General features: G+C 45.7%; 1 protein-coding gene across 2 annotated transcripts; it reads right to left on the minus strand.

Moving 5' to 3' along the window:
* Nucleotides 1-1,139: 1,139 nt before the first annotated feature.
* On the minus strand, nucleotides 1,140-24,223 carry LOC119390033 (beta-1,4-N-acetylgalactosaminyltransferase bre-4). Of its 2 annotated transcripts, XM_037657546.2 has the most exons (8): nucleotides 23,963-24,222; nucleotides 22,702-22,902; nucleotides 20,971-21,136; nucleotides 18,309-18,541; nucleotides 15,837-16,021; nucleotides 4,583-4,705; nucleotides 2,813-2,908; nucleotides 1,140-1,708 (listed from the first exon to the last, which is right to left on the minus strand). In XM_037657546.2, exons 2-8 carry the CDS (start codon nucleotides 22,873-22,875, stop codon nucleotides 1,576-1,578), a joined length of 1,110 nt encoding a protein of 369 aa, XP_037513474.1. In that variant the 5' UTR covers nucleotides 22,876-22,902; nucleotides 23,963-24,222; the 3' UTR covers nucleotides 1,140-1,575. The 2 variants fall into 2 exon arrangements, with proteins under 2 accessions (XP_037513474.1, XP_037513477.1); XM_037657549.2 differs by lacking the exon at nucleotides 4,583-4,705 and having other exon boundaries at nucleotides 23,963-24,223.
* Between the last annotated feature and the right edge of the window lie 1,739 nt (nucleotides 24,224-25,962).

Raw genomic sequence — 25,962 nt, forward strand, 5'->3', positions numbered from 1 at the left:
ATTGGACACGAAATAAACAGCTCAGAAAACGGGAGAAGTGTCATCTATCCACTTTATTTCCTTGTGCAGTAGGTAGAAATGGCGAAGACGGCGGCATGAAGCAGCGGCAGAATGAATGGGAATGTTGTCGATGCGCGCGGACAACGTTTTCCTTTCTCTCTGCTGTACTCGCTTCCTTTTCGCTTCTCAGGTGTGAATGCACCTTAAAGGGGCATTCATACTTGAGGAGCGAAATCTCTAACCTCCAATCTCCAAGACCAGTTGTTCGAATGGCCCATGCCGTAGAGACCATAGAAACAAATTTAGGGCTTCCTCCCTCCGAATCGCTGAATATCAACCATCGTTGAGGTTGTTCATGATTGACTACCCAAGTACCTTCATCTGCGCTTTCATCTGAGCTTTCATCGCCACTAGTGGAGCAGCTATCGCTGTTTCTTTTAACTTGGGAGACATGCCGACCACATACATATTTGTACTGGTGGATCAACAACCCTCCTGTATTCGCCCTGAGCAGCGTTTGTCCCAGCGCGACCTACTACCATCAGTTTCAAGACAGACCACCCATCGACATCGATGGCTGCGGAACTTGCAGCTCTATTGGCTTCTTGAAATCGCAAAAGCTACAGAAGCTTGTAAAATGTAGGGTAAGCTTTAACTTTAACGTAAAGTCGTGTATGACAAATGATTGGCGCCGATCCGCACTTACCAGGAATGTCCACCGTGAAAGCATGTCGCTTGCTCTTTAAAAATTATCATCATCATCTTCTTCTTCTTCGTCTTTTCTTCATCAGCCTGACTGATGATGATAATTAAGATGATCATAATCATAATGACCAATTCAAACTGCTCCGTCTATGAAATGTAACCTTCCTTACTATTTGGCTTTTAGTTTCTACCAAGCTGTCTTCATGCGCCTAGGCCCCCGTGTTCTCTATAGAACATCCGTTTGACCGTAATTCATTCTTCCGGGGCCAGAAGAATCCGTTTGCGAAGATGATCAGATTGCGGAAGACAACATGTTTAGTTTTAGGTCTTTATTTGCTAAAGTTCGTTAAAAAATTCGTTGGAAAATTCGCCACTTATCCCGCTCCTCGCACAAATATATATATATATATATATATATATATATATATATATATAACACATTCTTTCCGAATACCGCTCGTGAACAAAAGAATGGGAAACCACATCACATAACGTACACAGTTTGAGCTTGTGATCCGCTGATGTTCCAGAACATGACGCTTTCTTGTGTATGCTCGGGAAGCCTTCCAATGGTTTTCACACACAAAACACCGTCGATCTCTCTGCGCACATCACTTTGAGCGAACTGCGTCGAGCACATCACTTTAAAGAAGACGTTGTCCAAAGAACAGTATAAGTTTGTGTGTGTTTATCAATATTTGTAACCTGCTCGAAATTGCCATAATATTGTGAAACACGTTGCGTCGCACACGCCGATCGAGTATGCGTCTTTGGCACAATAACACTAAAGCGCGTGGCCTTTTCTACATGCGCATCTGCACGAAGACGTGGTCTCAACTCTGTGTCGATTGGCACGGCCACACTTGCGTGTCATTTTGGCTCTCGTAGGTCAGCCAGTATCCACGTGTAGAGCTTGTTAAATTTCATGTCCAAGCGTTTGTACTTGAGGCTGTTTAGGCCATCCGTGGTGATGCGGCTGGCCCAGTTTTTGAGGAGACCCATCCTGAAATTGGTTAATAAATCGCTGAAACAAAGCCTCCTGGCACATACCTATACTTTACTGGCCAACTAGCAAGTATACATATGTGCAAAGATCCAAATAACTGCAATAACTGAAGGCTATTGTCACTGCAGAAGGTGTTTCACTGTAGGTATTCATGCGTAACTGGTGATGACCTGATTCGCGCGATATAGCATATGACAAGCAGTAGGAACGAAGCGAGAAACAGCTTTTTTGGTTCGCCAAAAAGGTATTCTTAAATGCTATCGCAGCAGTGACCGCACGTTTTTTTTTAATCAACGAAAGCGGGTTTGTCCAGTATCAACGGCTTCAACCGGTCTCGTCTAGACAAGTAGAAAGTGAATCAGTCAGCCCCTGCCGCGATGGTCTAGTGGTTATGGTGATCGACTACCGACCCGGAGGTCGCGGCATTGATGCGCTGTAATACCACCTCATCGCTGTTGAAAACCCCCGCGAAGTCGACTTAGAGGTCAATTACCATAAGATTCATTTCGTGGAATCCTGGCACATCCAGGTGACACTCGGTAATGTCAACCAGTTTACAGGTGCGCTGCCGAGCGTCTACTTCAGTGGACTTCAGCACATCATTGAGAACAGGCGTGACCCCATGGCCTGAAGAAAAGAAGCCTATAAAACTGGTGCTTTCTGGTGCCCCCCAGTAGCGGAGGTCAGTGGTCACCCCTGAAGAAGGGTCCGAGTGGGACCCGAAATGTCGGGTTTCTTCGTTTATGTAAAGTTAAAAAAATATTTTTTACTTTTAATCCCTACCTCCCTCGGTTGGTGTCACTCTGTTTCAACAATTAGTTCGTCCCCAACCAGACAGAATTTGGTCCTATGTTCACCTTTAGATTTTGAACATATGCAACACCTGTTTTGCAGTTAGTCAGGTGTTAGCGTGTACGTGCGATATGTTTTCTTGTTCAAATCGTCACCATGTCTTTTCCTAGCACCCTATTATGTAATGACTTCTTTGACGCTAACATTGGAACCATTTGTACACGAAATAAACGAAATATAGCAGTACAGGCCTTTAACCCGTCATTCCCTAAGCGAATAATCATGCTTGACCGAAACAAATGATCTCACCTTTGATCGCTCGGCTTGCTTTTCACGTGGGCCAGGGTAGCGTACCTCGCCACTGTCTGTGGACGCCTAAAAATCTTGTAGCCATATTTTTGCAGCCTTCGTTAAGCAAAGATAATACAGTGTCTCAGTAACACCGTAGAAGCATTTCAGTGCTTGAAAGTTCACGCCTGCAGAGCCTACCCATTCATCAACATGACTGCTGTAAGTTGAAAGCCGCGGTGGTCTAGTAGTTATGGTGCTCGACTTTTGACACGAAGGTCGCGGGATCGAATCCCGGCCACGGCGGCCGCATTTTCTGATGGAGGCGAAAATGCTTGAGGCCCGTGTACTTAGATTTAGGTGCACGTTAAAGAACCCCAGTAGGTCGAAATTTCCGGAGCCCTCCACTACAGCGTCTCTCATAATCATATCGTGGTTTTGGGACGTTAAACCCCAGCAATTATTATTATTATAAGTTGAAAGCCCATGCTCAATGAATAAAAACACTCGAGTACGCATTGGTGCCGCTCTGGTACCGGGCGTGTCTAGGATAATAAGGTGTCTGCATGTGCATGCAGACACCTTATTATCCTTAATGCCTTAATACTTCAACCTGTGTGTGTGTGTGTGTGTGTGTGTGTGTGTGTGTGTGTGTGTGTGTGTGTGTGTGTGTGTGTGTGTGTGTGTGTGTGTGAAGCATGGACGTGTAAAGCACCGCGTTCTACCACTAGTTGAGACAAATTAAGCGTGAACATCGCTCCGATACCTAACTAGCGAGCTGAACCTCGGTTTATAACAAACACGCGGCCACCTGATTGCCCTTTGCGGGTATACCTTCACCAAGCCGCTGTCTAACTGGTAATGTCATCGAAACTAGCATTAGTGCGAGGCTCGAGTTGTTCAAGTGAGAACGCGAATAACCAAATAAGATACGCCTGTTGTTACAGTTTTCTGAAAACTATATAATTCACGAAATTTTGTATTTTCGGAACACATGCGTAATGTTGCGAGTAACATGTAAGTGAAAGTCGAAGTCTGTAGGTTAACTAAGATAATAATATTAATAATATCTGGGGTTTTTCGGGCCAAAGCCACGATATGATTATGAAGCACGCCGTAGTGGAGGGCCCCGAAAATTTGGATCATCTGTTGTTTTTTCAACGTGCACTGACATCGCGCAGTACATGGGCCTCTAGCATTTCGCTTCCATTGAGAATCGACCGCCGCGGCCGGGATCGAACCCGCGACCTTCGGGGTCAGCAGCCGAGCACCTTAACCGCTTCAGCATCGCGACCGACAGGGTTAACTAAGTGCTAAATAAAGATTGCTAAGTCTTTGTTTTCAACATGTTTAGATGCGTCAGAACAGCACGGAAAAAAGAACGAGCAATCTGGGAAGCAGGGGTGGGGAACCTGTTCTTTTAACACGAACCACTGTAGAATAATTGCATTTGTTTTCACATATGCCACTTTCGCTAGTTACTTTATGATTCATATCTTCCTGTGCCATCGTGGGCGAAGCCACCGAATTGACCTGGGCGGGGGGGGGGGGAGCATTCGGCTATCCTAGAGCTCAGTTCCTCCGGACTCAAGTTCTTGGCATGCCATGTCATATCGCACATTGTCATCTTCAGTTGCTGTCGCTTCTAAGCGTTCATGTTTAGAACTAGAGTAAAGAATCTCATCATTGATATCTGATATGCTCAGTTGTTTAGAACGCTTAGTACGCTCCGCAAGGAACATTGTTTGTTGCCAGCTGCGTGCCTTCTGCTGCAACTTCAAGTGTACTCGCCTGTAAGACATGTCGTCGTCTTCAGCTCCCCATCCCCAGTACTTGTTGGAGTACCCGTTGACGCGCAACATCTGTTCCTTAGTCACTGCACTTACTCCGCCGAAAAAGTAATTGTAGTAAACCCTGAAAAAAAAAGCACAGCCACGAAAATTGTCATCTCTTCCCGCATCATGAACATAGTACAGCTTCAAGAGACTGCGTTCTCTTTGCACGACATGCAAAAGATAAAAAAATTGGAGGACGTTTGAGCTTCGCCTTCAATAGCAGAACGCCACAGCTTAATCGGGCCCGTTCACATCACCTTCTCAATCGCTAGCCTGGCTTCATTTCTCGATGGACACCCCAACCGGTCCGCAAGGAAAGGAACGTGTGTGCACGTAAAATTGGCCGTTTCAAGCTAGCGTAGAATGCCTACTGCAAGTACAGTTGCGAAGTGCCCAGCAACAACGCCATAAATCTTCCTTTTGCGAATTGGCGAAGTACCCGCTACGCGCCTGTAAGGCGACACGCGCACATATGTGCAGCTTCACACTTTGTTGATGTTGTTGCCGATGATGAAGATTAATTACGCATGTGCGCTTCGTAATTGGTGGGCCCTTAAATCAACCACTCGTTGCGCAACTTACATGTCTTGACGGCTGGTGTGATTGTACGCTTCTGCCACGCAATATTACACTCCTCGCACTAAATAACAACCCTACAGTTTTTTTTTTTTTGAAACAGTTTCAAGCATGGACGTCGCTCTGTGGTAGCACACCTGCTTGCCACGCAGGAGACGTGGGTTCGATTCCCACTCGAACCGAAGCTTTTTTTTATTATTTCTTTATTGGCATCTATCTCGGATTTCGCTAATGGATAGCGCTGATTTTTCGCTCACTAACAAAAACGCCGACACCGGAGTTTCTGCGAAACGAGCTCTTTAACGCTGTCGCATTAATATCATAGTTTTCTAATGGTCTTTCTGCAAATATTTTCTGTGTAGAATAACGTCGTCACCTGATGTTAGCATCCGGATCATTAAAAACGAGCAAGAGGAAAAGCAAGAGGGGGACCTACATAGCAGCTTCTCGGTTGCGCGCTCTCGCCAGTCGAACGTATAATCTAAATCAGGTGTCTCAAACATGCGGCCCAGCTCGCACATGACTGTCTTCGTCCCATTTTTCTTTAAGTTCCTTATGTATGTTCATGAACTACACTAACGTTGCTGGTCTCAATCATTTTTTTTTTTTCGTGAGGCAACCGATGTGGTCGCCAAGTGTTAAAACGGAACCATGGAACAACTTCATATCAGCACCGGCGTAATTCTGTAGATCAGTATCGATGTTTATCGAAAGCTGACGTCAAGTCCGCTTGAGAAATGACTCGTACGTGAGATATGGGAAGGCCTGCTTTCAAATGGCAACGTTAGCTGACATTTTCTTCGAACTCCCCATCACTACCCCCCCCCCCCCCCATTTCTCTTCCTCTCCAACCTTCTTCACTGTCCTGGCCCTTGAGGAACTTGACGGATACTTAATTTTGTGAGTGCGGCCCCCTGGCTGAGGTGAGTTTGAAACCCCTGACATAAACATTTCGTTTTCTGACTATTTGACAAGATCTATAGCGGTGCGGCGCACGTGTCATCGAAGTCCATGCATCAAACCTCGTCCGATAGCCTGAATACAAGCAGTCAGTGAGCTCGTAGTTAGAAACAACAGGCTGCCGCATAAAGCCTTCAACACTGATTCCAGCTTTATTGCGGAAACAAACTTCGTCATTATCCTCGCAGACACATACCTTGACATTTTGCAAAAGACGTTCATGTGGCAAGGAATAAAAAAACATCTTTGACATCTCTGCTGAAAGCAGAGCATGCACCTGGGTTTCTAACCTTAAGATACTGAACAACAGCTTCGGAATTGTGAGCACGAAACGGATCGGCAACATTAAGAGCCGATACGTGCCTCTGAAGATAGCTAGAAACGGCATATTGCCATGTTCTCCGTTCAGACACAATTGCTCTGAAGGGCGTGTCCTCTTTGTGAGTTTTGATAGAGTACAAGATTTCCAAGTGAAGGCGTTTTGCCTTCTTGGTGGGGTGGGGAGGGAGGGGGGTTAAACCATATGTATGTTCGTGCGTGCGTTTGTATGTGCGCGTGTATATAAATAATGCAAAATCAAAAACTTCCGGGTTGGGGGGGTTCACCCCCCCCCCCCCTCCCTGGCTACGCCCCTGATCTCTGATCATAAGGGTGCGAACAGTACTACGCGCACCACTGCTGGCGTTTCATTCGGCGCCGATGGTATGCGTAACATTTATTGTGCATACAACTCGCCCAATCCATGCTAGCTGCCCGTAATCGCCCACTGGTCGGTGAACTTACCAATTTTATTTGGTCGGCAAACGTTTTGTATACATAGGTCCACATGACTACAACTGAGAGTGAAGTGTGAATTTTTTGTTTAAGCCTGTTCACACAACGCTAACTTTTGCGAATAAGCCCTAATAGCGATCGCGCTTCGCTTCAAAAGCAGCCTAGCCTCTGGTTAACTGGCTTGGCGAGAGGTTCGCGCTTTCACGTAAGATATTTCAACGCCATCCAGCTCAGTGAGTTACGCTACTAACTCGGGGGCATGATCCTGACCGCGATGGCCGTGGGTATAAGAAGATACGTTAAATGTAAACGTTTCTTAACCTCCTCAAATACCAGCAGCCACCAATAGAACTATCGCGAGAAGAAAATACAATTAGTAGTCGAGGAGCGCCGCGCGACGCGAGCGAACCATAACGAAAGTGCTGCTGTACTAGCCAGAGTCTAGCATACGACAGAAGCCGAATCTCCCCATTTGCGTCACCGGGGCGCCCTTCGCAGCGCCGCCATCGGTGGCGCACGAGGCGGGTGCTCCAGGCGTTTGAAATGATTTCGCGTGCAAATTACTGAAGTCCAAAGGCAACGCGCTAAAAAAACTGATGAAGTACTACAGCTTTGTTCAGAGCGCTTACTCCCTAAGATAAGTTGTCCGACATTTACATATTGCATAAGCTCTCATTTTTAAAGGCATGGTGCAAGCACCAGTCATTGCGGCCACCTGACTCGATGGAGGTTGATAAGCGAGTACGGAAGGTTACTCTCCTAACTGCAATTTCCCGCCGAACTGAACCCAAACTAGAACAAGAAAAGGAAGGTTCGCTTTAAAAAGATGGCCGAGTTATGAAAGCTGGAAAGCTTGAAAACAAATGACTCGGCCGAACGCGGTTAAACAAAGCTTGTCGAGCGATAGCAGCAGCTACCGCTGAAAGCATACCGTGGCGGTGTCCCGCGCGTCAGCGTCCCCGCGCGGCAAACAGCGACACGCTGTCCGCATTTTTATTCGTGCTGCCGCAGCGAGAGCCACGGGACAGGAGTTGAGGTCTAGAGGCGGGCGCCCCTGCCGGCACGCGGCTCTCGCCGACTGACTGAAAGGGGGTCTACGAGTGGGGGGAACAAACTGGCGCTGCGCATGTCGGTTGCTATGAAGACGCACATGCGTGGGTAAAAGGAAGAAGTAGACGTTGGCCAAGCTTCGACGTCAAACTCACGCACAATGTCATTTTCTGGGTTTGCAAAGGGATGATCTATCGTTCCAATACCAACACGCCCCGCAAAAAAGTACAATAAAATAAATCACACCACCCCTATGCAATTGCCTATGACTGGAAGGCGAAATCCGTCCTTTTTTTCTTTTCAGTTGATTGTATTTATGCCTGACCCCCCCCCCCCCTCATCCCACCCCAGCCCGCCCTTAAGCTTTCCGCCCCCAAAGTGGTTTGGCACTGGCTCCGGGATCGGATGAATTGGAAGCTTTCTGCACGTCACGTGGTTTTGCAGTGCCTCCGTGATCGGCCCACTTCAGACCAAGCGACGATGCCATGTGTGGACGTCATCATGTGAGGACACTTGATGGGACGTCATAGTGACGTCACGAATTTCGGTAACCTCTGACGTCACGTGTTGACGTCATCACACGATGACTTTTTTTTTTCATCACTCATGTTGATGCCGCCGGTCACTTTTCGCGTTTGATGAGGCATGTAAGTATTTCGCCTTTTATAAAAAAGTGCAAAAAAAATAAATTCTGAATTGAGCATCAACCAATAAACGCTACAAAGGTATCCTTCTAAGTTACGCCAGCGTCTTCACGAACCGATACGCGCATCGCGGCAGACACTATATGCTGCAGCAAGTATTTTACGTGAACGTTTTGCAGCTCGTGCATTGTCAACAATCGTTCAGCTGCAAAGTTCCAACCTCTCTCAAAAGTCCAGCCAGGCGCCGTTCTGCCGCTGCTTGTCGTGGTACGATTTCAGAAGCTGGTCGCACAGTGTGGGCCTCTGTCGCACTTCATCTATGAGTATTTCATCACTGCACAGCGAAGACGCTTCCACACGGGTCATGGTTACTGGCCACGGGCTCACAAAGCAATAAACACCGGCAAACCAAGTGCACAGACACGCTACTGCATGAAAGTTCAAGAACCATGAAGACGCGGAATCTGGAGAGGACGGAAGCCCCATGAACGGAAAAATTAAAACAAACTGCTTTGCCCATTGGTCGTACATAACGGTCGCATCAGTAATTGTCGTAAAAGTCGCGGGCCCGCCAACATTTACGCCCGAAACGTTACGTACGTTACGCTAAGTACAACAACGTCCGAACAAGCTCATTACGTTGAATGCGTTTACGGTCAGGATCCTTACCGACGATCCGTACGTTGCGTGTACCGATCGTCGGTACACGGCTTAAGGAGACATCGTAGCTGATGGGCACCTAGGCAGTTCTGGCTGTTGCTGTTTGGATAAGCTTTGCCAGTTTTTTCCGTTCTTCCCCTATTTCTTTCTTTTTATCTCTTCTCTCTGTTTTTGTGTATGTCTCTTTTGTCACTGTTTATTTCTATTTCTTTCTTTCTCTATCTATCTATCTATCTATCTATCTATCTATCTATCTATCTATCTATCTATCTATCTATCTATCTATCTATCTATCTATCTATCTATCTATCTATCTATCTATCTATCTATCTATCTATCTATCTATCTATCTATCTATCTATCTATCTTTTCTGTTCGTCTTTTCTTTCATCTTATCTTTTCTGATCATTTTCTGTTCGCGGCTCACGGAGCAACGGAGGCCTTCAAGAGATCCACTTTTAAAGGTCAAAAGCTGTAATGTACATTGCTCTCCAGGGAAAATAACACCTGGCCGGCAAATGTCAGCGCACAGCTGCTTTCGTTTCGGATGGCTGATAGGTACCTGACTGGCAACTCCTGGAAGAACAATGCAGTCAGAGGGCTACAGGCCATCCTCAACTGACACGTAGTACGTGCAGGTCGACATTGTTTTTCCTGACTTTACTGATTTTTATTTGCTATAAACATAGTGAACGTTGCGTTTTTACCAAGACGCAAGACGAGGTGTCAGGACTTTCGCGCCACTAACCCGAGTTTCAGCGGACTAATTAACAAGACATTTTGTATTAACTTTTGTAGCATACATCTTTGCTTGACTGCGAATTCGCAACCTCTCGCATTTCACTGCAGCGCGATTTTCGAAAACTGTATCTCTGAACGCACGGTATACGATTCGGAGTCCCATCCGACGCGCGGCGGTACGAACGAGCGAGCAGCGTGCAGGCTACGTCTATATCTAACGCCCCGATGTCCGCTCGCAAGAGATCCTATCCTCGTCAATAAGTACGAAACAAACAGCTCCATAAAAAGCAGCTTCGTTTTAAACGAACGTAGTCAATGAAACTGTGCGTTTACAAGCCAAAAACGTATCACAACATCCCGTCCTTAACAAACCTACAGACCAAATTATTATTACTCTTGCACACACGTTTTGAGCAAGCATACATAATCTTGAACCCATATATCATCTGGCGCTGCGGACTGCGTAAGGGCTGCTGCGGGTGTGGTTACGTCACAAGTGAAGGCGAGCGAACAATGGCGGCCAGCACGCGATAATGACAAGCCAGATGCTATCGGGCTCGAGCTTTCCGCAAGTGATGAGAATTTTAGTCTTTAAGGAGCGGTAGGCCAACGCCTCCTCTAAGACTTATAGAAGGCACTGGGCAGGCTATAGCCAGACGGACGCCATTGCCGCAGCCGTTTGAGATCAAGTGCAAACTCGTCATAGAGCGCCTATCCTTGTCAACACTGTTAATGTTTGTAATCTTATATCATGCGTTAATATGTTGCATTAGTTTTGACGACGTTCTGTGTGAGGAACAAAGATGGAAGCCAGGCGAGTGCTTTTTGCGTAAATGCCTCCGCTACGCGTCCCCCAATTGCGCGAAGGTTTTGGCACTGGGCTATTGTTTGCTAGAGTAAAACACTTCAAATACGTCACTTTATTGAATTATACCTTATTTTGGGTTAGAAACCAATCGTAGCCAACATTTGTTTTTTTTTTTTTTTTTGCATGTTGCCGTGAGCGGCGTTACTGGGAAGTGGTGAGGTAACCGGCCGGCGTCTCTAGCGGAGCGACGTCACCCGTTTCCCGCATTGCCATTGGCTGTAGCGTCCCGACTGGACGACTAAAATTTGCCGAGTTTGACGTGTGCCGGACGACAGATCCGAAGCCCCTACGACGAAACGACTCTAATCCGGCTGCCGTACCGGCCCGCCGCACGTCGCACCGGATGCAACGTCGTATCGTGTGTTCCATGCTTTATTTGAACGATGGAAGAGAAATTGTTCGAAGTGCTCGAAGGTTCGAAGATTGTGTGTTCGGGCCGAACCGACAGAAAGGTCTTTTTTTGTCCACTTTGATTCATTGCAATTGATGTCGTAATTACGACATTACGGTTAAAAAAAACACCAAAAATAATGTGTGCTTTCCTTCGCATAATTATCTGTTGGTTTCATTTGGTTGCTTGAGATATTTATCGTCGAGTTTAATCACTATAACTAAATGCTTATAGGCAGATCACAGAGAGAAATCAAAATTATCAAATCAGAGTGCATATATGCACTCTGATTATGCACCCTGTAAACAGTTAGCTTCTGCTAATATCCACAAGGCAGAGAAATATTTCTCAAAGAAAGGACTATCAAAGAAGAGATCTCTCGTGAAACCGGATAATACCACAAAGTGATGTGTGGACTCCGCGTTCTAGGTTCGTACGTGGACATTACGAGCTCGATTTGAAGCCAATATATAACATCAATCTACATACACGCCATACAAAACTATTGCCTTTCTCGAACAACGATCTTACGCGAGGTGAGGCTGTAGCATGGTGACTGTATAAAAACACGTATCCACGTCTGAATCCGTGCCACGCTACATATCCCTCGGAGTGGTATTGCAGACTATCATGCGAAATGCGCAATTATATGCATGGGCAAATAACACGAAATTTCTAATGACAAAGACATGGGACTTTTTTTTTTCTTTTGCCGTCGTAGAAGCAGCCTTACAGGTTTACTGCGCTGGCGAAAAGCTGATTTGCTTCGCATTCCAGTGCGCGTTATTAATTAGCGTTCAGTATGTCGCAGGAGAACGCACAGTTCAACCGTCGTTGAACTTTTCGCGTCGATTCTCCGCATGCCAAGACTTCCACAGGTGCAACATACGGTGCGTTCACATATGAACTCGTGGAGCGTCAGCGCGCACTCATTCACAGAAACCTGCGCAGGAAATGACGATAAATCAACTACGTACCTTGCTATATCAAACAGCTGCGCATTTGGGACATCTGACGTTTAACTACAATCAACACGTTTCCAACCAGCTACATATTCATGAACCCTTTACAGCTTTCACTTCTGAGAACGACTAAAACTAAAGCGGACATCGTTCTGTCAAACAACAAACGCCAGGCCTGAGCGGAAAGCGCAGCGCAGTCACAGCGAAAGCTGGAAGAGTGGCATTTCTAGAGCCGTTATAAACTCTCTTGTGGCTATTAATACAAGTACATTAGCAACGCACCCACTACGCCACAAATCATAATTTTGGGGAAGTTGGGAAGCACCCACCACGACATTATTCATTATTCTGCGGAGAAGCGAGGTACCATCTGTACGGCATTATGTGCACTTTGTTGATGCGACGGTACACTCTAAGAAAAAAGAGAGTCAAAAGAGGGTCATGGAACCGTGACTCTCTTCGGCTGTCCATCTGACCCCTTTTGGAAGGTACAGGCAGAGAAAAAGAGTTAGCATTTTGAAAGGAGTCACTGGACCCTCCCGAAGCGCCTTTCGATTGGCTTCGGTACACGGAAGAGCCGCCGTATACGCCATACATATCGCGCGCTTGCCTTTGGCGCCGTTGTCGCCGTTGTGGCACCTTGCTCGCTGACGCAGACAGGGTTGGCGCCGGGGTGGCGCGCCGCTCTCCTCTCTCAGTCGTCTCAGTCTCTGTCTCATCGTCTATTGGAATGCGTTGTGTGGTTGCGTTGGTTGCGCGTCTTAGGTGGTGTTGACGCCGGCTCCGTGCACGAAGTGATGCTTGGAGCGCGGAATATTCATGGAGCTGCGGACACCGACAACGGGCGCCAGTTAACGGTGAGTGTACTGCTTTCGTAGGTACTAATTATACAGCTTTATCTGGGCGTCCGCAGCAGCTCTGCGGAACCTGCCAGCCATTTCCAACAGCAGCCTTCGTCCGCGGGGCTGTTGCGGATGCCCAACTAAAGCTGTCAGTTAACGAGTTACCACCGTTATGCGCGTTGCTGTACAGGCTCCCGAAAAGCGAGCGATGCAAACAATTATCGAGGGTTATTTCTTGCTGATCGCACGTTGTGTCTGCACTACTGAAGGTGCAAGATGTCGTTTTGAGATGCACTTTAGTCTTCTTCATAATAACATTTCCATCGACCTTGAGTGTGCAGCGTGCATTCCGCGCGTAGGAACGTGAAAAAAAAAAAAAGCCTGTGTACAGAACGCTCAGACGCACTATATATAATGGTTTTTGTTGGCTTAAAGACGGTAGTTTGAGGTGCAGATATAGTACGGTGGCTTCCACAACGTACGCGGTAGTCATTCAAGTTGGACACGCCTCGCCGGTAAAGTGCAAAAGCTCTAGACTTTCGACGGCGCGCGTTGTTGCGGCCGCCGCCGTGCACTATTTTCCCCCGTTTGTGCTTGCTGTTTTCGTGGTTTGCATACACTGCGATGACGTTGGGCGTTATAACAGAATCGAGTGAGTGTACGTGATTGTGGGAGTTGTGCGCTAATTCTAGCATATGACATGTCTGATCTCGACGTAGACGGCGTACGCACGCGCTGGGTGTCGATCGGGCCCTCGTACTCGCATCTGTTTATCTGAGTATTTAAGGATGGGTTACGTTTGTAAAACATGCGGTCAATAACTGCTCACGGCATGCCCCTGACTGCCGGAGGATGTGCTTTGTTGTTTTGTTGTTAGCCTTTATTATGTCTGTTTGAACCACTTATTGTGTAGGTTTTGCAAACCTTTGCTGCAATTTTATTTTCTCATCATAATGTCACGTTCTGCTTTTCAGATACCGTTTTTCACGATGCTCACGCTGGACAGGAGCGACAACCTAGCAAGCCACAAGTCTGATGCCTCAAGCCGTCACCACTTTTTGATTTATTCTTAATCATAAGGAATAAATATGGAAACATGATGGCGATTTCTGCTGTTTATTTAGCACCATATGACACTGTGCACATCACAGTCACACATTTTAGTTGGCTATACTCATAGAAGCATGTAAATGAGGAATACGCAAACTTAATTGGAAATCACCGACCATCTTTTCGCGCTTTCTATATAACTTTGCTGGAAAATATGTGTTGTTTTGACGAGTTTTATTAAAATAATGCTAAAACTGAACTATTCTTTTTTTTCAGTCGCTGGGCAGAATGGCAAGTATTATTGGACTTGATTAAAATCAATACTCCACTATTTCCAACAGTAGTCGCGCAAAAGTAGAGCAAGGGTCCAATGAGTAGCTTAAAATACTTGTGGAGTCGCTTGACGCTTCGGTGTGGCTCACTTGACCCCTGTGGGAGTGTTACCGGCAAGAGTCGTCTGACTCCCTAAAAGTGGTAACGTGATCCTTCGGATGAGTGTCTTTCCACTCTTCCTAGAGGGTCAGGGGACACTCCTAGAGCGAGCCGACCCTGACCCACCAAGAGAGTCACCGTGACTATTTAAAGAGAGTCCTATACGTGGCAAGTCAGAACTCTCCGAAAAGAGTCACGCATACTCTTTTTTTTTCTTAGAGTGTAGATGACGATGAAGAATTATAGCTGAGCCCTTTGTAATGGGTTGGAAGCTTTAAATGACCCACTAGATACGTAATTCACATTGTGTGACGCCCGGTCGTTATTTAACTGTCCTACCACGCTTTATAACATACGTTAACCGGAGAAACGGAGAGAGAGAATTAACTTTATTAAGACCCTGAGGAAATGAATCATGGGAGCCTTATGGGCTTCCTTGGCAACAAATAGATGTGCAATTGCGAGGAACCAACAACGCTATAAATCATCATAATTTTTGTGAAGTAGGGAAGCAGCCACTATGCAATTTTTCGTCATTCTGCGAAGAACCGCGGTACGCGCTAAACACCTGTAAGGCATTATGTGCACTTTTTTGATGCTGTGGCTGATGACGACGAAGAATATGTGGCAGATCACTTTGTAATGGATAGGAAGCATTCAACAACACACTCGTTGCGCAATTCGCACGGTGTGGCGCCCGATTACAGAATTCGCGTTGTGTGACGCCTGGTTGTTATTTTACTCTACTAGCACACTACGTTACATATGTTAATGCGGTTCCTTCCCGACATGAAGCCTGTATAAGGTCTTTTTGCAACGCAGTTTCAAGCGCCGGCATGGCTTTGAGGTAGAATACTGGGCTCCCACGCATAGGGCCAAGGTTCGAACCTCGTTCCACCCCGGATATTTTTTTCTTATTTAGATTTTTTTTTGCTTGTTTCGTGCGATAGTGGTTACGAAGACCGGCGGCGGCAGCGGACAACTACGGCGCCAAAAACGGCCCTTGTTGTGATCTCATAACGGTTTTCGCTGTAAAACTGACCACGTGGGCATGAGGTCTGAACACAATACTTAAAGGAAGTTTGAAGAATTGGAGAGCCGCGCTCGGCTGTCACTGAAACTCATGAACTAATTTTTCCTTGAATAGCGTCCTATTCAGCTATTGTTCTTCAGATAGCAGATAGGCGCTTATCCGTGGGAAAACAAACACAAAAAGAGCAGTTCGTGTGTGTGATACTGATAAAAGTTCGTTCTACTCACGCGGATTTGTTGTTGACGTTGACGGACATATGTCGAGGTTGTTCCGGACAGGTGTACACATTTCTGTCGTCAACAGGAACCATGTCGACGTCGTGGAACACGAAGCACTGGTAGTCGTACAGGGCCGTCGCTTCAACGTAGCCGATGTTGAAGAGTTTCGCTCGGTTAAAGCCAGCGCTGTCACCCTGCATTTTGATTTATGTATCACGTAACTGCCGGCCTATATCAGGTGTCCTAGGCAGGATTGGGAGCAGGCATGGAACATAATGCAAGCTCAGTATAGGAAAGCGTAAGGAAAACGCTTAGCGAAAAAAATCAGCAGGACACACACGCGCCAACGCATATATATGGAGTGCGAAAAGCATCGGAGATGCACGGGACAATCTACGAGGTAATGGCAAGCTTTGTAGGTTAAATGGGAACAAATAATACAAGAGTCTGCGAAGCAATGGCATTCCTAGTATGTAAAAGCAAGTAAAAGAGAATAAGTGATACCGTAGTCGATACTTACATCCATAACTATGTGAAACAAAAACATCCGCATTTACTCGTTACAAATAAACTTAGCGCGAAAAATTCACACACACACACACACACACACACACACACACACACACACACACACACACACACACACACACACACACACACACACACACACACACACACACACACACACACACACACACACACACACACACACTCACATACACACGCACACACACGCACGCACACGCACAGGCACAGGCACACACACACACACACACACACACACACGCACGCACAGGCACACACACACACACACACACACACACACACACACACACACACACACACACAAGAACACATACCAGGACACATTCACGCGAACATGCAAAAACGACGGGTGGCAGCATGCGGGAAATTTCTTTTAGAAAACTTTGGGCGCAAATGAAAAAGTTTTCTAAACATTTAAGTACCAACAAGCTCACCCATCGATCGTCTTACATGCTGAAAGGTGTCGTGTTCGTTTCTTCTTTTCACTTTGTTTTTTTTTGTTCCAACTGCGCTTATTCATTGATTAGAGTAAACGCCCCACCATGGATTTCGATGGGATTAGTTTGACGATTCGAAAACTTTGGCCAGCGCCATCAGGCTGGATAGAATAACAGCAGTTGTCATTTCTGGTGGCTTTGTTTGCGTCGTTGTTGCCAAAAGCTACAGCAACATCAGGTGCTAAAGTGCACCGACTTTATAAGTATTGTCTTCATAAGACAATGCTTATAATGTTTAAAGACTAAGGCTTATGACGTTTGAAAAGGTCGGACGACACACTCGCCTTCTATTCACACTCTCGTCATGCATTTATAGAAATAAATTTATCGCCCTTATATGAGTCCGACATGCAAATAGTCTAAGTGCCTTGACCTGTAGAAGCATGCTCTGTTCCATGGTGGGGCGTTTCTAGTTACGCTGCCTTTCTTGTGCACCAAGCATTTATATCAATCAACCTGACTTCAGCGAGATCGTTGCTGGCTTATTGACCAGTAACCTTATTGATCGTTGCTGGATTACAATACCTCTACGTCCTCTTAAGTTAGCAATTTCTTTCTTTTTTCGTTTTAATTGTTTAATCTGGCAGCAAATGGTGGCTATTAGATTGTTTGCACAGCGTTACTTAAAAAAAGATGATTTCGAACATCAACAACCCAGTTCAACACTGACGATTAGGGCTAAAGTTCTCAAAAACATATTGAGACATACAAGCACATACTTCAAACGGCGGTAATTGGTTGAACGCCAAGGAAATTCCACAAAAAATATCACTCTGTTGTAACCTTTTTCTGCGCCACTGTAAAAACAAGGTAACTTCAAAGAACATTCACATCAGCATAATCAGCTTGTCTTTTAAAAACGGCACTCCATGAGATTAGGTTGTCTATGGAAGGAGCTCTAAACGCAAATGGAAGCGTCAGCAGTCTCATTGACTCTTTAATGTGTTTTTAATCAGGGCCTTGCATTGCAGTGATGTGCAATAACTTCTAGCTCCTCTGCATTTGTTCTTATACGTATATTTTACTCCGTGCTCGCATTGGTCGTCCTCTTATTTTTCTCCGCCTAATTGTTATTCAACGTCCTTTGCGATTCTCCTTTTTTATGGAGTAAGCAGGCGCTATGCCCCTTTCGGTCGCAATTCAAAGCCTACTTCCTCACACTCTCCAGCGGTGTGTGTATTTGTGTCAAATAATCATCATATTAACACTTTCAATAAAATTAAGCATGCCGACTTACATTTACAAATCAGAAATCACAACAACCTTCGGTGAACTGTGGAAACTGGAATTGCCGCAAATTAGATCATTACCAGACCAGATTTTAAACAACCTAAATTCCAGTCACAGTCTTGAACAAATAGCTCTTCGACGCATGGTTCAAAGCTCCCATACATGCGAATACGTCCGGGCGACCAACTAAGTTGTTTCCCCACCGCACCTGTTCAATGACGAAGACGCCGTAGTCGATCTGTTGCCGAGAGAGGACCTTGTGAATGTTGTACGCGAATATCTTAAGGTGCTCGGTGCGATTCCTGTAGGGAACGAGTATGGCGACCCTGTGTCTTGAAGTGCACTCTTTTGGCTGGAAGCGGCCTCCTGGCATTACATCCGGGAATTCATCCTCTACAGCCTCAAGGGAGGGTACGTCCATCTTTACGGGGATGTCTCCGACTGAAATAGAGAAAAGGGAAGTGGGTATCAAAAGTTGAAACGACAGGAAGTTAAACTCTACTCTACAACGACTTGTACAGATGGCATCAGAACTTTTTAAACCAAGAAGCGCTAAAAGGCCCTGAACCACTTTCCAAAAAATCATCGAATGGCCTCAGCATCGGAGTTTCTTGCCTCACGAATAGATTGCCGCAAAAATTTCTCAAATCCATCAAAAGCGACAGAAGTTGCAGGGATTTGTCGCTTGATTTAGGCACTCTCTCTTCTCTCGTCACGACGATTGTCCTGGAAGCCACACACAGAGGAATAGCACTGGGAAATGAACTTACGCCAGCGCGAGCCATGACCTTGAGCGGGCGGGATGAAACGCGATCTCTCTGTCCCATTGTGATTCTTGTGCGCGAATGTGGCTCACTGTGCAACGTTGGCAGACTAAGTAGCGCGGCGCCGGCACATGGCGGCATCCAGTGGCAAGAAGCTTATCTAATCTAAACGCCGCACTTGATTTATGTTGGCCGTTGGCCAATCGCATGCTGTCTGTTGTTCGACGTCAAACAGCAGGCGCCGGCAGCTCCGAAGAGAATGAGCACAGGCCACTACGAGAAAAAACGTGCGCCTTAGAAAATGACAACTTCGCGCTCCACTTGTAAACGCTCCTTGCCGTGCAAGACGCAAGATCATAATAGTGCCTGCTTTCCGCCGGATGTGTTTTTTCACCAAGCCCAAGGGGTAGTTCATGACCCCTTGAATAATGCTCAATATTTCCGCAGCGCTAACAACCAGGATGGCATGCGAATTGTCAACGCGTGCTACTGCATTCGAAGCCATCGTCTGTTTTGCTGCTTGCTTGTTGCCTCTGCAAATTACTCTAAAAATCAAGCTTTGCTTTCTTTTTGGAATTGGCGGTTTGAAAGCTTTTTAATTGAGCGTACGTATTTCCGAGCCTGGCAATTTCATATACGAATGGTTCCCGAAAAACACATTCTTGACGTAATTAGTGTGTACCATAGTGTGTATTAAATATAATAATAAGGGCAGCGGCGAACACTATCGATGCTTCAGAAAGCAGGTGCTCAGCTTGTGGGAATTTCCTCACATCACATTTATAAACACTTATCGAATGGTTTGTCTTTGCCACGCGAAACACACACACAAAAAAAAACAATTTTTGATGCCAATACTGACGTCTTTTCATCTGAAAAAGCAGCTCAAGATACCGAACAGCTCATTTTTGCTCCATTTGGTTCAAGTCGCGCGCTGCCGAATCCATTTAGAAAATTTGTAGATACAAGATGCAAAGCAACTGGCGTTGTAGAACGCTTTTAATATTTTGGCACATTAAGACGACACCCTGGATAATTGCACACGCAAACTATTGGCGAGGTATACTGTTTAACGGGATGGTGGTGCCTGCATCTGGAATTTGCTTATATTAGGCAGATGTCGTTGCACAGAACGTCCCTTTGTACAATATTGTAGAATATTGACGTGAGAGGTCAAAATAGCGCCGTAAATGCGCCGTTTAAGTAGTCATGCTTTGTGGAAAATTCACAAAGCCGTTAACAAAAAAGTGCTTTCTTTACATTTGGTGCCTAACTATGGGACCTCCTAATGTACCACATGTCACTAACGATGCTACGTTGTATGCAAAGAAACTAATAAAATTCACTTGTCTTGACACTACAACTTGACGTCGTCGTTTATGTCCCAGTAGTACTGTTCACTACAATTATGGTGACATTGCACCACACGATGTCTGCAGAGAAGTGCCCAGAAAAACAAGCAAACTTTCATGAAAAACATCCTGGGAGTATGGAGCATTAGAAAGCAACTACGAATGCTTGCTTATTTTTTTCGTTTTATATATTCCATATGCAGTTTTGTCTATGGGACTAATTTGTATTATGTGCAGGGTGCATCACGAAAATACGGCGTCCAAATCTAATATTGTTTTTTTTTTACATCTCATGGTTTTACATCTAATAGTCCCGTGGTACTACAAAATCAATCACTCAACGGTAGCTTCAACATGGATCAGCATCATCCTAGAATATAGAGATATTATCGTGACGTCAACGTACGATTTCTTGTTGTACGAGTCTCAGCTTTCAACGTGCTTCTAAGGTCAAACAGATAGGAAACAAATCTAGGCTTTCAATTAGCTATTAACGCGATGGCAGTATGGAATGACGTCAGGGCCGGCACCTTATATACATGCCAAAAGTGAGAACTAGTTTTGTTGTATTATGCCCAGCGAATGCGAAAACAATCGTCTATTGTTTACTTAGTGCTTTCCGCCTCTTCATTTTCATTTTAGATCCATTGAATAAATGGCACCTGAAATCTGCGCTTGCTGTAGAACGGAGTATGGCAGCATGTATTAGTGCCACTTAATGTCAGCCCTAAAAATGACGCAGACAGGTGCTCACCTAATTTCGGGGGTATTAAAGGACAAGAATTCTCTGCGGACGCTTTTGCTCGCTTGCTATCTTTCATAACATCCTCGGGAACACCGTTGCGGATAGGGGGCATTTCCGTGCCTTGTTCACTAGAGTTGATGGTCTCCGAATGCCAACGAAGTCGAAGCGAAGCGATCTGAAAGTAAAGAAAACCAGTCAATCATTCTGTATAATAATTGTCGGGGTTTTACGTCCCTAAACCGCGATATGATTATGAGGGACGCCGTAGTGGAGGGCTATATAAATATATATATATATATATATATATATATATGTATATATATATATACATATATATATATATATATATATATATATATATATATATATATATATATATATATATATGCAGGACACGGGTATCTCGTTACATTTTTTGTTGTTCTAAATGAGCTGAAGTAGGGAAAAAAGAGCACTTAATTCTATATGCAAAGCCAAGAAAAGGCGCGTCGCCAGTCGGCGAAACAGGGAGGGCGGCGAAGGGTTCCCCACACGCACAGAAGGCCAAAGTGGTAAAGCGCCCGTCGCCGCTTACAGCACAAGAGCGCAGGCAGTGTTGTCTGTCTCGTCCGACGAAGGTCGCTGCCTATCAAGACCGGTGCGGCACCCCTAATTTTTTTCTGGTGACCAGCCATTTCTACATGAGCCACCGTGCGAGTGCCGCTTTGAAACAGTGGATTTCACCCACGTTCAGTTCTCAAAGTGGTAGCACATCCAAAAGCATTCACCAAAGCGGCGGCGGCAAAGTGGCTCGACGGTGGCTAACTTCTTTGTCACGGTTCCAGCTTTACCTTCAGCGTGCCAGGGTGCGTTGTTAATTCACTTACAAGCGTGCAGCGGGCTTTTGTGGCACCTGACTCTCCCGCAGCCGGAGCGGTGGGGAAGCCACGTGCCACAAAAGTGGTCATGTTTCTTTATTCCGGGATACCTTTTTTTTTTCCTTTCTGCAGAAGTATCTTGGAAATATCTCGTTACGTTAAAGACAGATGTATCTCATTATGTCTATTTTAGGCTTAAAGCACGCGTATATCGATATCTGTATTCCGGAATACTTTTCTGGCTATCTGTTTCCAGCCCTGCTGGACTGTTATACGAAGGAAAGCCAGCAGCTAACTCCTCTGGCATCGGACCTGGCGTAACTAAACAAAACACTGGCGTAAGGAAACGTGGCCCCTGCCGCGAGCGGTAGTCCTTTGCGCTTTCTATGGCTTGAACTCAAACAGCGGTAAGAGAGAAGCATGTATACATAGTCACGAGCCGTCTGCTGATCCCTGTCAAGACAGCCCGCCCGCGATCGTGTCCGGCCGATCAAAGCACGCAGTTTCTGCGGAAGCCAGGCAGCGCCCTACTTTTCCTTCTTTTTCACCTCTTTCACATATTTTCCCCATTGCCTCCTCCTCCAGTGTATTGTCACCAACTGAGTACCTGCTTGGTTATCTTTCCTGGTCTCTCTATTCGTTTCTCTCGCTCTCTTTTACTCTTCTAAAATATTCACTAACGGACAATTGTTTTCGTAAGATGTTCCTCGTATGACAATTTACAACTTACAGCGATTAACAGAGATCTTAAATGGTGCCGGGCGAGATGCCTCTTGAGTATGCAACGTCTAAGTTGTCAACAACACATTCAGTGTTGTATAGATACGTCAGCAATACACACGGAAGATCGCTATAAACAGGCGCTGGCGCGCTTTCGACATACCTTCACTGTCTCCTTCAGGTCATCCATGTCGAAGCACCAGTGGATCAGGGCTACCACTACTGCTGTCACCACGATGAATCTGAAGGGGCGGCTTCGCGCCAACGGCTGTGCTACACGTGAGATCCATCGGCCGCTCTCCACCATGTCGCTTTTTTTACTTACCGCTGGCAACATCTTTAGTTTACACGCAAATCAAAGAATCTGCACACAAAGAATACACAAAGAATATGCTTTTGATCTGCGTTTCCGTGAAGCCGTTGGCAATCACATCAGTGATTTCTCCAAAGAACCTGCAGAAGGACTTGCAGAAGGGGGACTAACAAACATTGTTTTGAATTCAGAAGAGTTGGATTTTGCAACGCAGCAGTTTTTCTTTTTCCCCGAGTCCAGCAGCAAAGCAATTAAGTGCGCAGAAAATAGATTACTGAAGAGTAGAAGAGTGACTGCGACAGTTCCCGCTCTTTCGATGAAGGCCGCACGAACCGGGTCGTTCAACTTGGTGTACATATTGTCTTTTTCTTTTTTGCCTTCGCGCTACGACATACAATATTCGAGAAAGAAGTGGAAAGAAAAGGCACACATGCTTTATTGCTGCTGACGCTGTGTTCCGGGAAGAATTAAATGTGTACTTTATATCGTGAAGTGAACTTTAAAAAAAAAGAAAAGGAAATAGCTCAACTACTTACTTCATAAAACCCCGGGAGCATCTGCGGTACACGCGCAAATGTTGATGTCACAACCACATTGAAAATATACTGAACATGACGACGCTGCAACATCATACGCAAAAACGGACGCTCAACATCACGCACGCAGATTAAGCAGAAGGCTATTCACCTGACAAAAAGCTTGACCAGGCTTAAGCTACCACGTCAAAGTGATAAAGAGATTATACTGTCTCGTAACACAAAGACAGCTCCAAATAAACGTGGCAAACTCGTCACGTAGCGCTGTTTCCTCAGCCTTGAACATTGTAAAGCTTGCTGCACATGCACAAGACCAGGATCGTATTGCAGGTTTAAGTTCGACTAAATATTTAACTGAAGTTTAATTCAAGGACTAAATGTCAGTGTGTGACAGGAGAGCGTTCTGCAAATAGATAACTTCTCAAAAACTTGCTCGAAAGAAAAGCGTATAAATTAAACACGCCGGAATATCAGCACTTCCTGCAGTTATTATTCGACGCAAGCCACTTTTTAAAGATCGTTATTCATAGAGTGAAAAAAAAAGAAAAATGCATAAGGAGAGATGTTCAACTTACGACATACTATACCGAACAGTTGAAGTCGTACATGCTTTTCGTTGCTTATGAACAAACTGCGAAATGCTTCACCGTAAATGACACCGACACAGCCGCTGCGTGGTGAGGCTCTCTTACATACCCCGTCATAGAAAGCGTGAACAATATTTAGACACTTTACTGTGCAGGTTGTGAATCCCAGATGTTGACGAGGTGCAGCCTCGATGGAAACAGCACGCAAAAACGAAAAAGGCGGCGTGTCGTCGAAGCACTCTTTGTGCCACGGCAACACAGGTCTGCTTATTCTCCCATCAGTGAGCAAGTGACGTCTACAATACTAACTAGTACATTAGTAGTTGGTGAGAGCGAACAAAGACATTGTGGTTTCTTTTGATGCACACGCGAATCGTACCCCTGGCTGTACCAACGTGCTTAGCGGAGTCAGTGCACCGAAGAAAAATCTGACATCCTCTATCTTTAGGCAGCCCGCAGTCGGCCTTTTGTTCTTTTGTACTGGAAACAAGTACCATAATTGATTGTTATGTGCGTGTTTACTGTAAGCTTGAATGCAGGAATCCGAGATGACGTTTAACAGATTCTGTAGTTGTGCCTAATGTCGGGGTCGGGCGCTCGTGTTCTGCGTGTTTACCTGCAAGACTGATGAGAAAGGTTGAACAGGCAATACAAATGCGAATTATGCTTCGACAAGAGGACTTGTCGTCGTCAGAGCAGTCGCTGCCCTGACAAAGACAATCATCGCGTTTTATGTGCGTAGCACTTTAGGGGCCCGGCTTTTCATCCATCTCGTGTGGCGTGATCGCACTCAAAATAAAGTGATCAATACAGGCCTAAAACATGGCTAGCCATGCTCAAAACCGGGTTAAAATACGAGCAAGGTCTGAAATACTACTATAATTAACAGAAATAACCAAAAAGAAATAGCAAAATCGCTAAAAACGCTTCGGAAACATGCGGATGACAGCCACGCCTCACCTCGAGCACGGTTTCTCCTCCCACCGGCGCTTCTCCGGCGCTACATCTGAAGGGGGAAGCAACCTGACGGAACTCGCTGCAGACGACATGTATCGCAACAACCGTAGGAAGTCGATAAAGCGCAGCAAAAAGTAGCACGCACGTCGCACACAGAGTTTGCGAATCTCTCTAATAAGATTCTACTCGTGCCAGAAAAACCGTACATTCTTTCCTCAAACAATGACGTCATCGACGGTTTGGTAAACGGAGCAGTGGGAACTCTACGAACGGGAATCGTTGGGTGTCCGTGCTATGCACACCCTCAAGTTTCACAGTAATTGAACTGCATTTAGTGCGGGATCTAGAACTACACCACTGGCTACACTTTTTCTAATTACAATTTTCGTTAGTTTAACCTTAAAGAGGCTGTATGGTGCACAGCACATTCCCTGTAGCTACTGAAAATAAACACTCGCACCGTTTGTCACATTTCGACTTTTCTCCGTGCCTTCAAGGTCGTACGTATCAATGAAAAATGCCGGGATATTTAGCAGGTGGTGCGCTTGTATTGGGCATTGAGTGTACTGTTGCGTTAGCGCACCGCTCTCCACTTATCAGCTGGCGCCCAAGTCTGGCTCATCTGTTCCGGACGATAGTCTGTTATCGCGCATGTGCGTTAATATGTTTTCCCTCGCCCTTTCATCACGGCGTTCCTTTAAAAAGGACTGCGGATCACGCTGCGGGCGCTTCTTTTTGCACACCTTCTTTCGGCAAGCATGCTGCAATAAAAGTACGTCCTTCCTTCTCGCGGCGTCTTCTTCTTCCGGCTTGGAGCCCAACTCGGCCAAACGTGACAGTACATCGTGTACACCTGAAGACCAACGTAAGGATGCAACCATTGGGTGAGGCGGTTTTGTGGGGACTCACAAAGCAGGCCGAATGACTAACAAGCACGCAGGATCATCTCAACGGTATAGAAGCCTTTTATAATACAGTGAGCGCATTTTAGGCAAGACGTTACACAGGTCCAACGCAGAAGCTAGAATCTA

This window comes from Rhipicephalus sanguineus, chromosome 4 (genome assembly GCF_013339695.2).
Source record: "Rhipicephalus sanguineus isolate Rsan-2018 chromosome 4, BIME_Rsan_1.4, whole genome shotgun sequence".
In the NCBI taxonomy this organism is placed as follows: Eukaryota; Metazoa; Arthropoda; class Arachnida; order Ixodida; family Ixodidae; genus Rhipicephalus; species Rhipicephalus sanguineus.

Bases quoted from the DNA above. Each gene is read 5' to 3' on its own strand.
- LOC119390033 (XM_037657546.2), bottom strand. From the start codon at position 22,875: ATGTTGCCAGCGGTAAGTAAAAAAAGCGACATGGTGGAGAGCGGCCGA. The intron at 18,542-20,970 runs GTGAGCACCTGT...TCTCTATTTCAG, and splicing joins TTTAATACCCCCGAAATTAG to TCGGAGACATCCCCGTAAAG. The intron at 2,909-4,582 runs GCGAGTACACTT...TGCTTAACGAAG, and splicing joins GACGACGACATGTCTTACAG to GCTGCAAAAATATGGCTACA.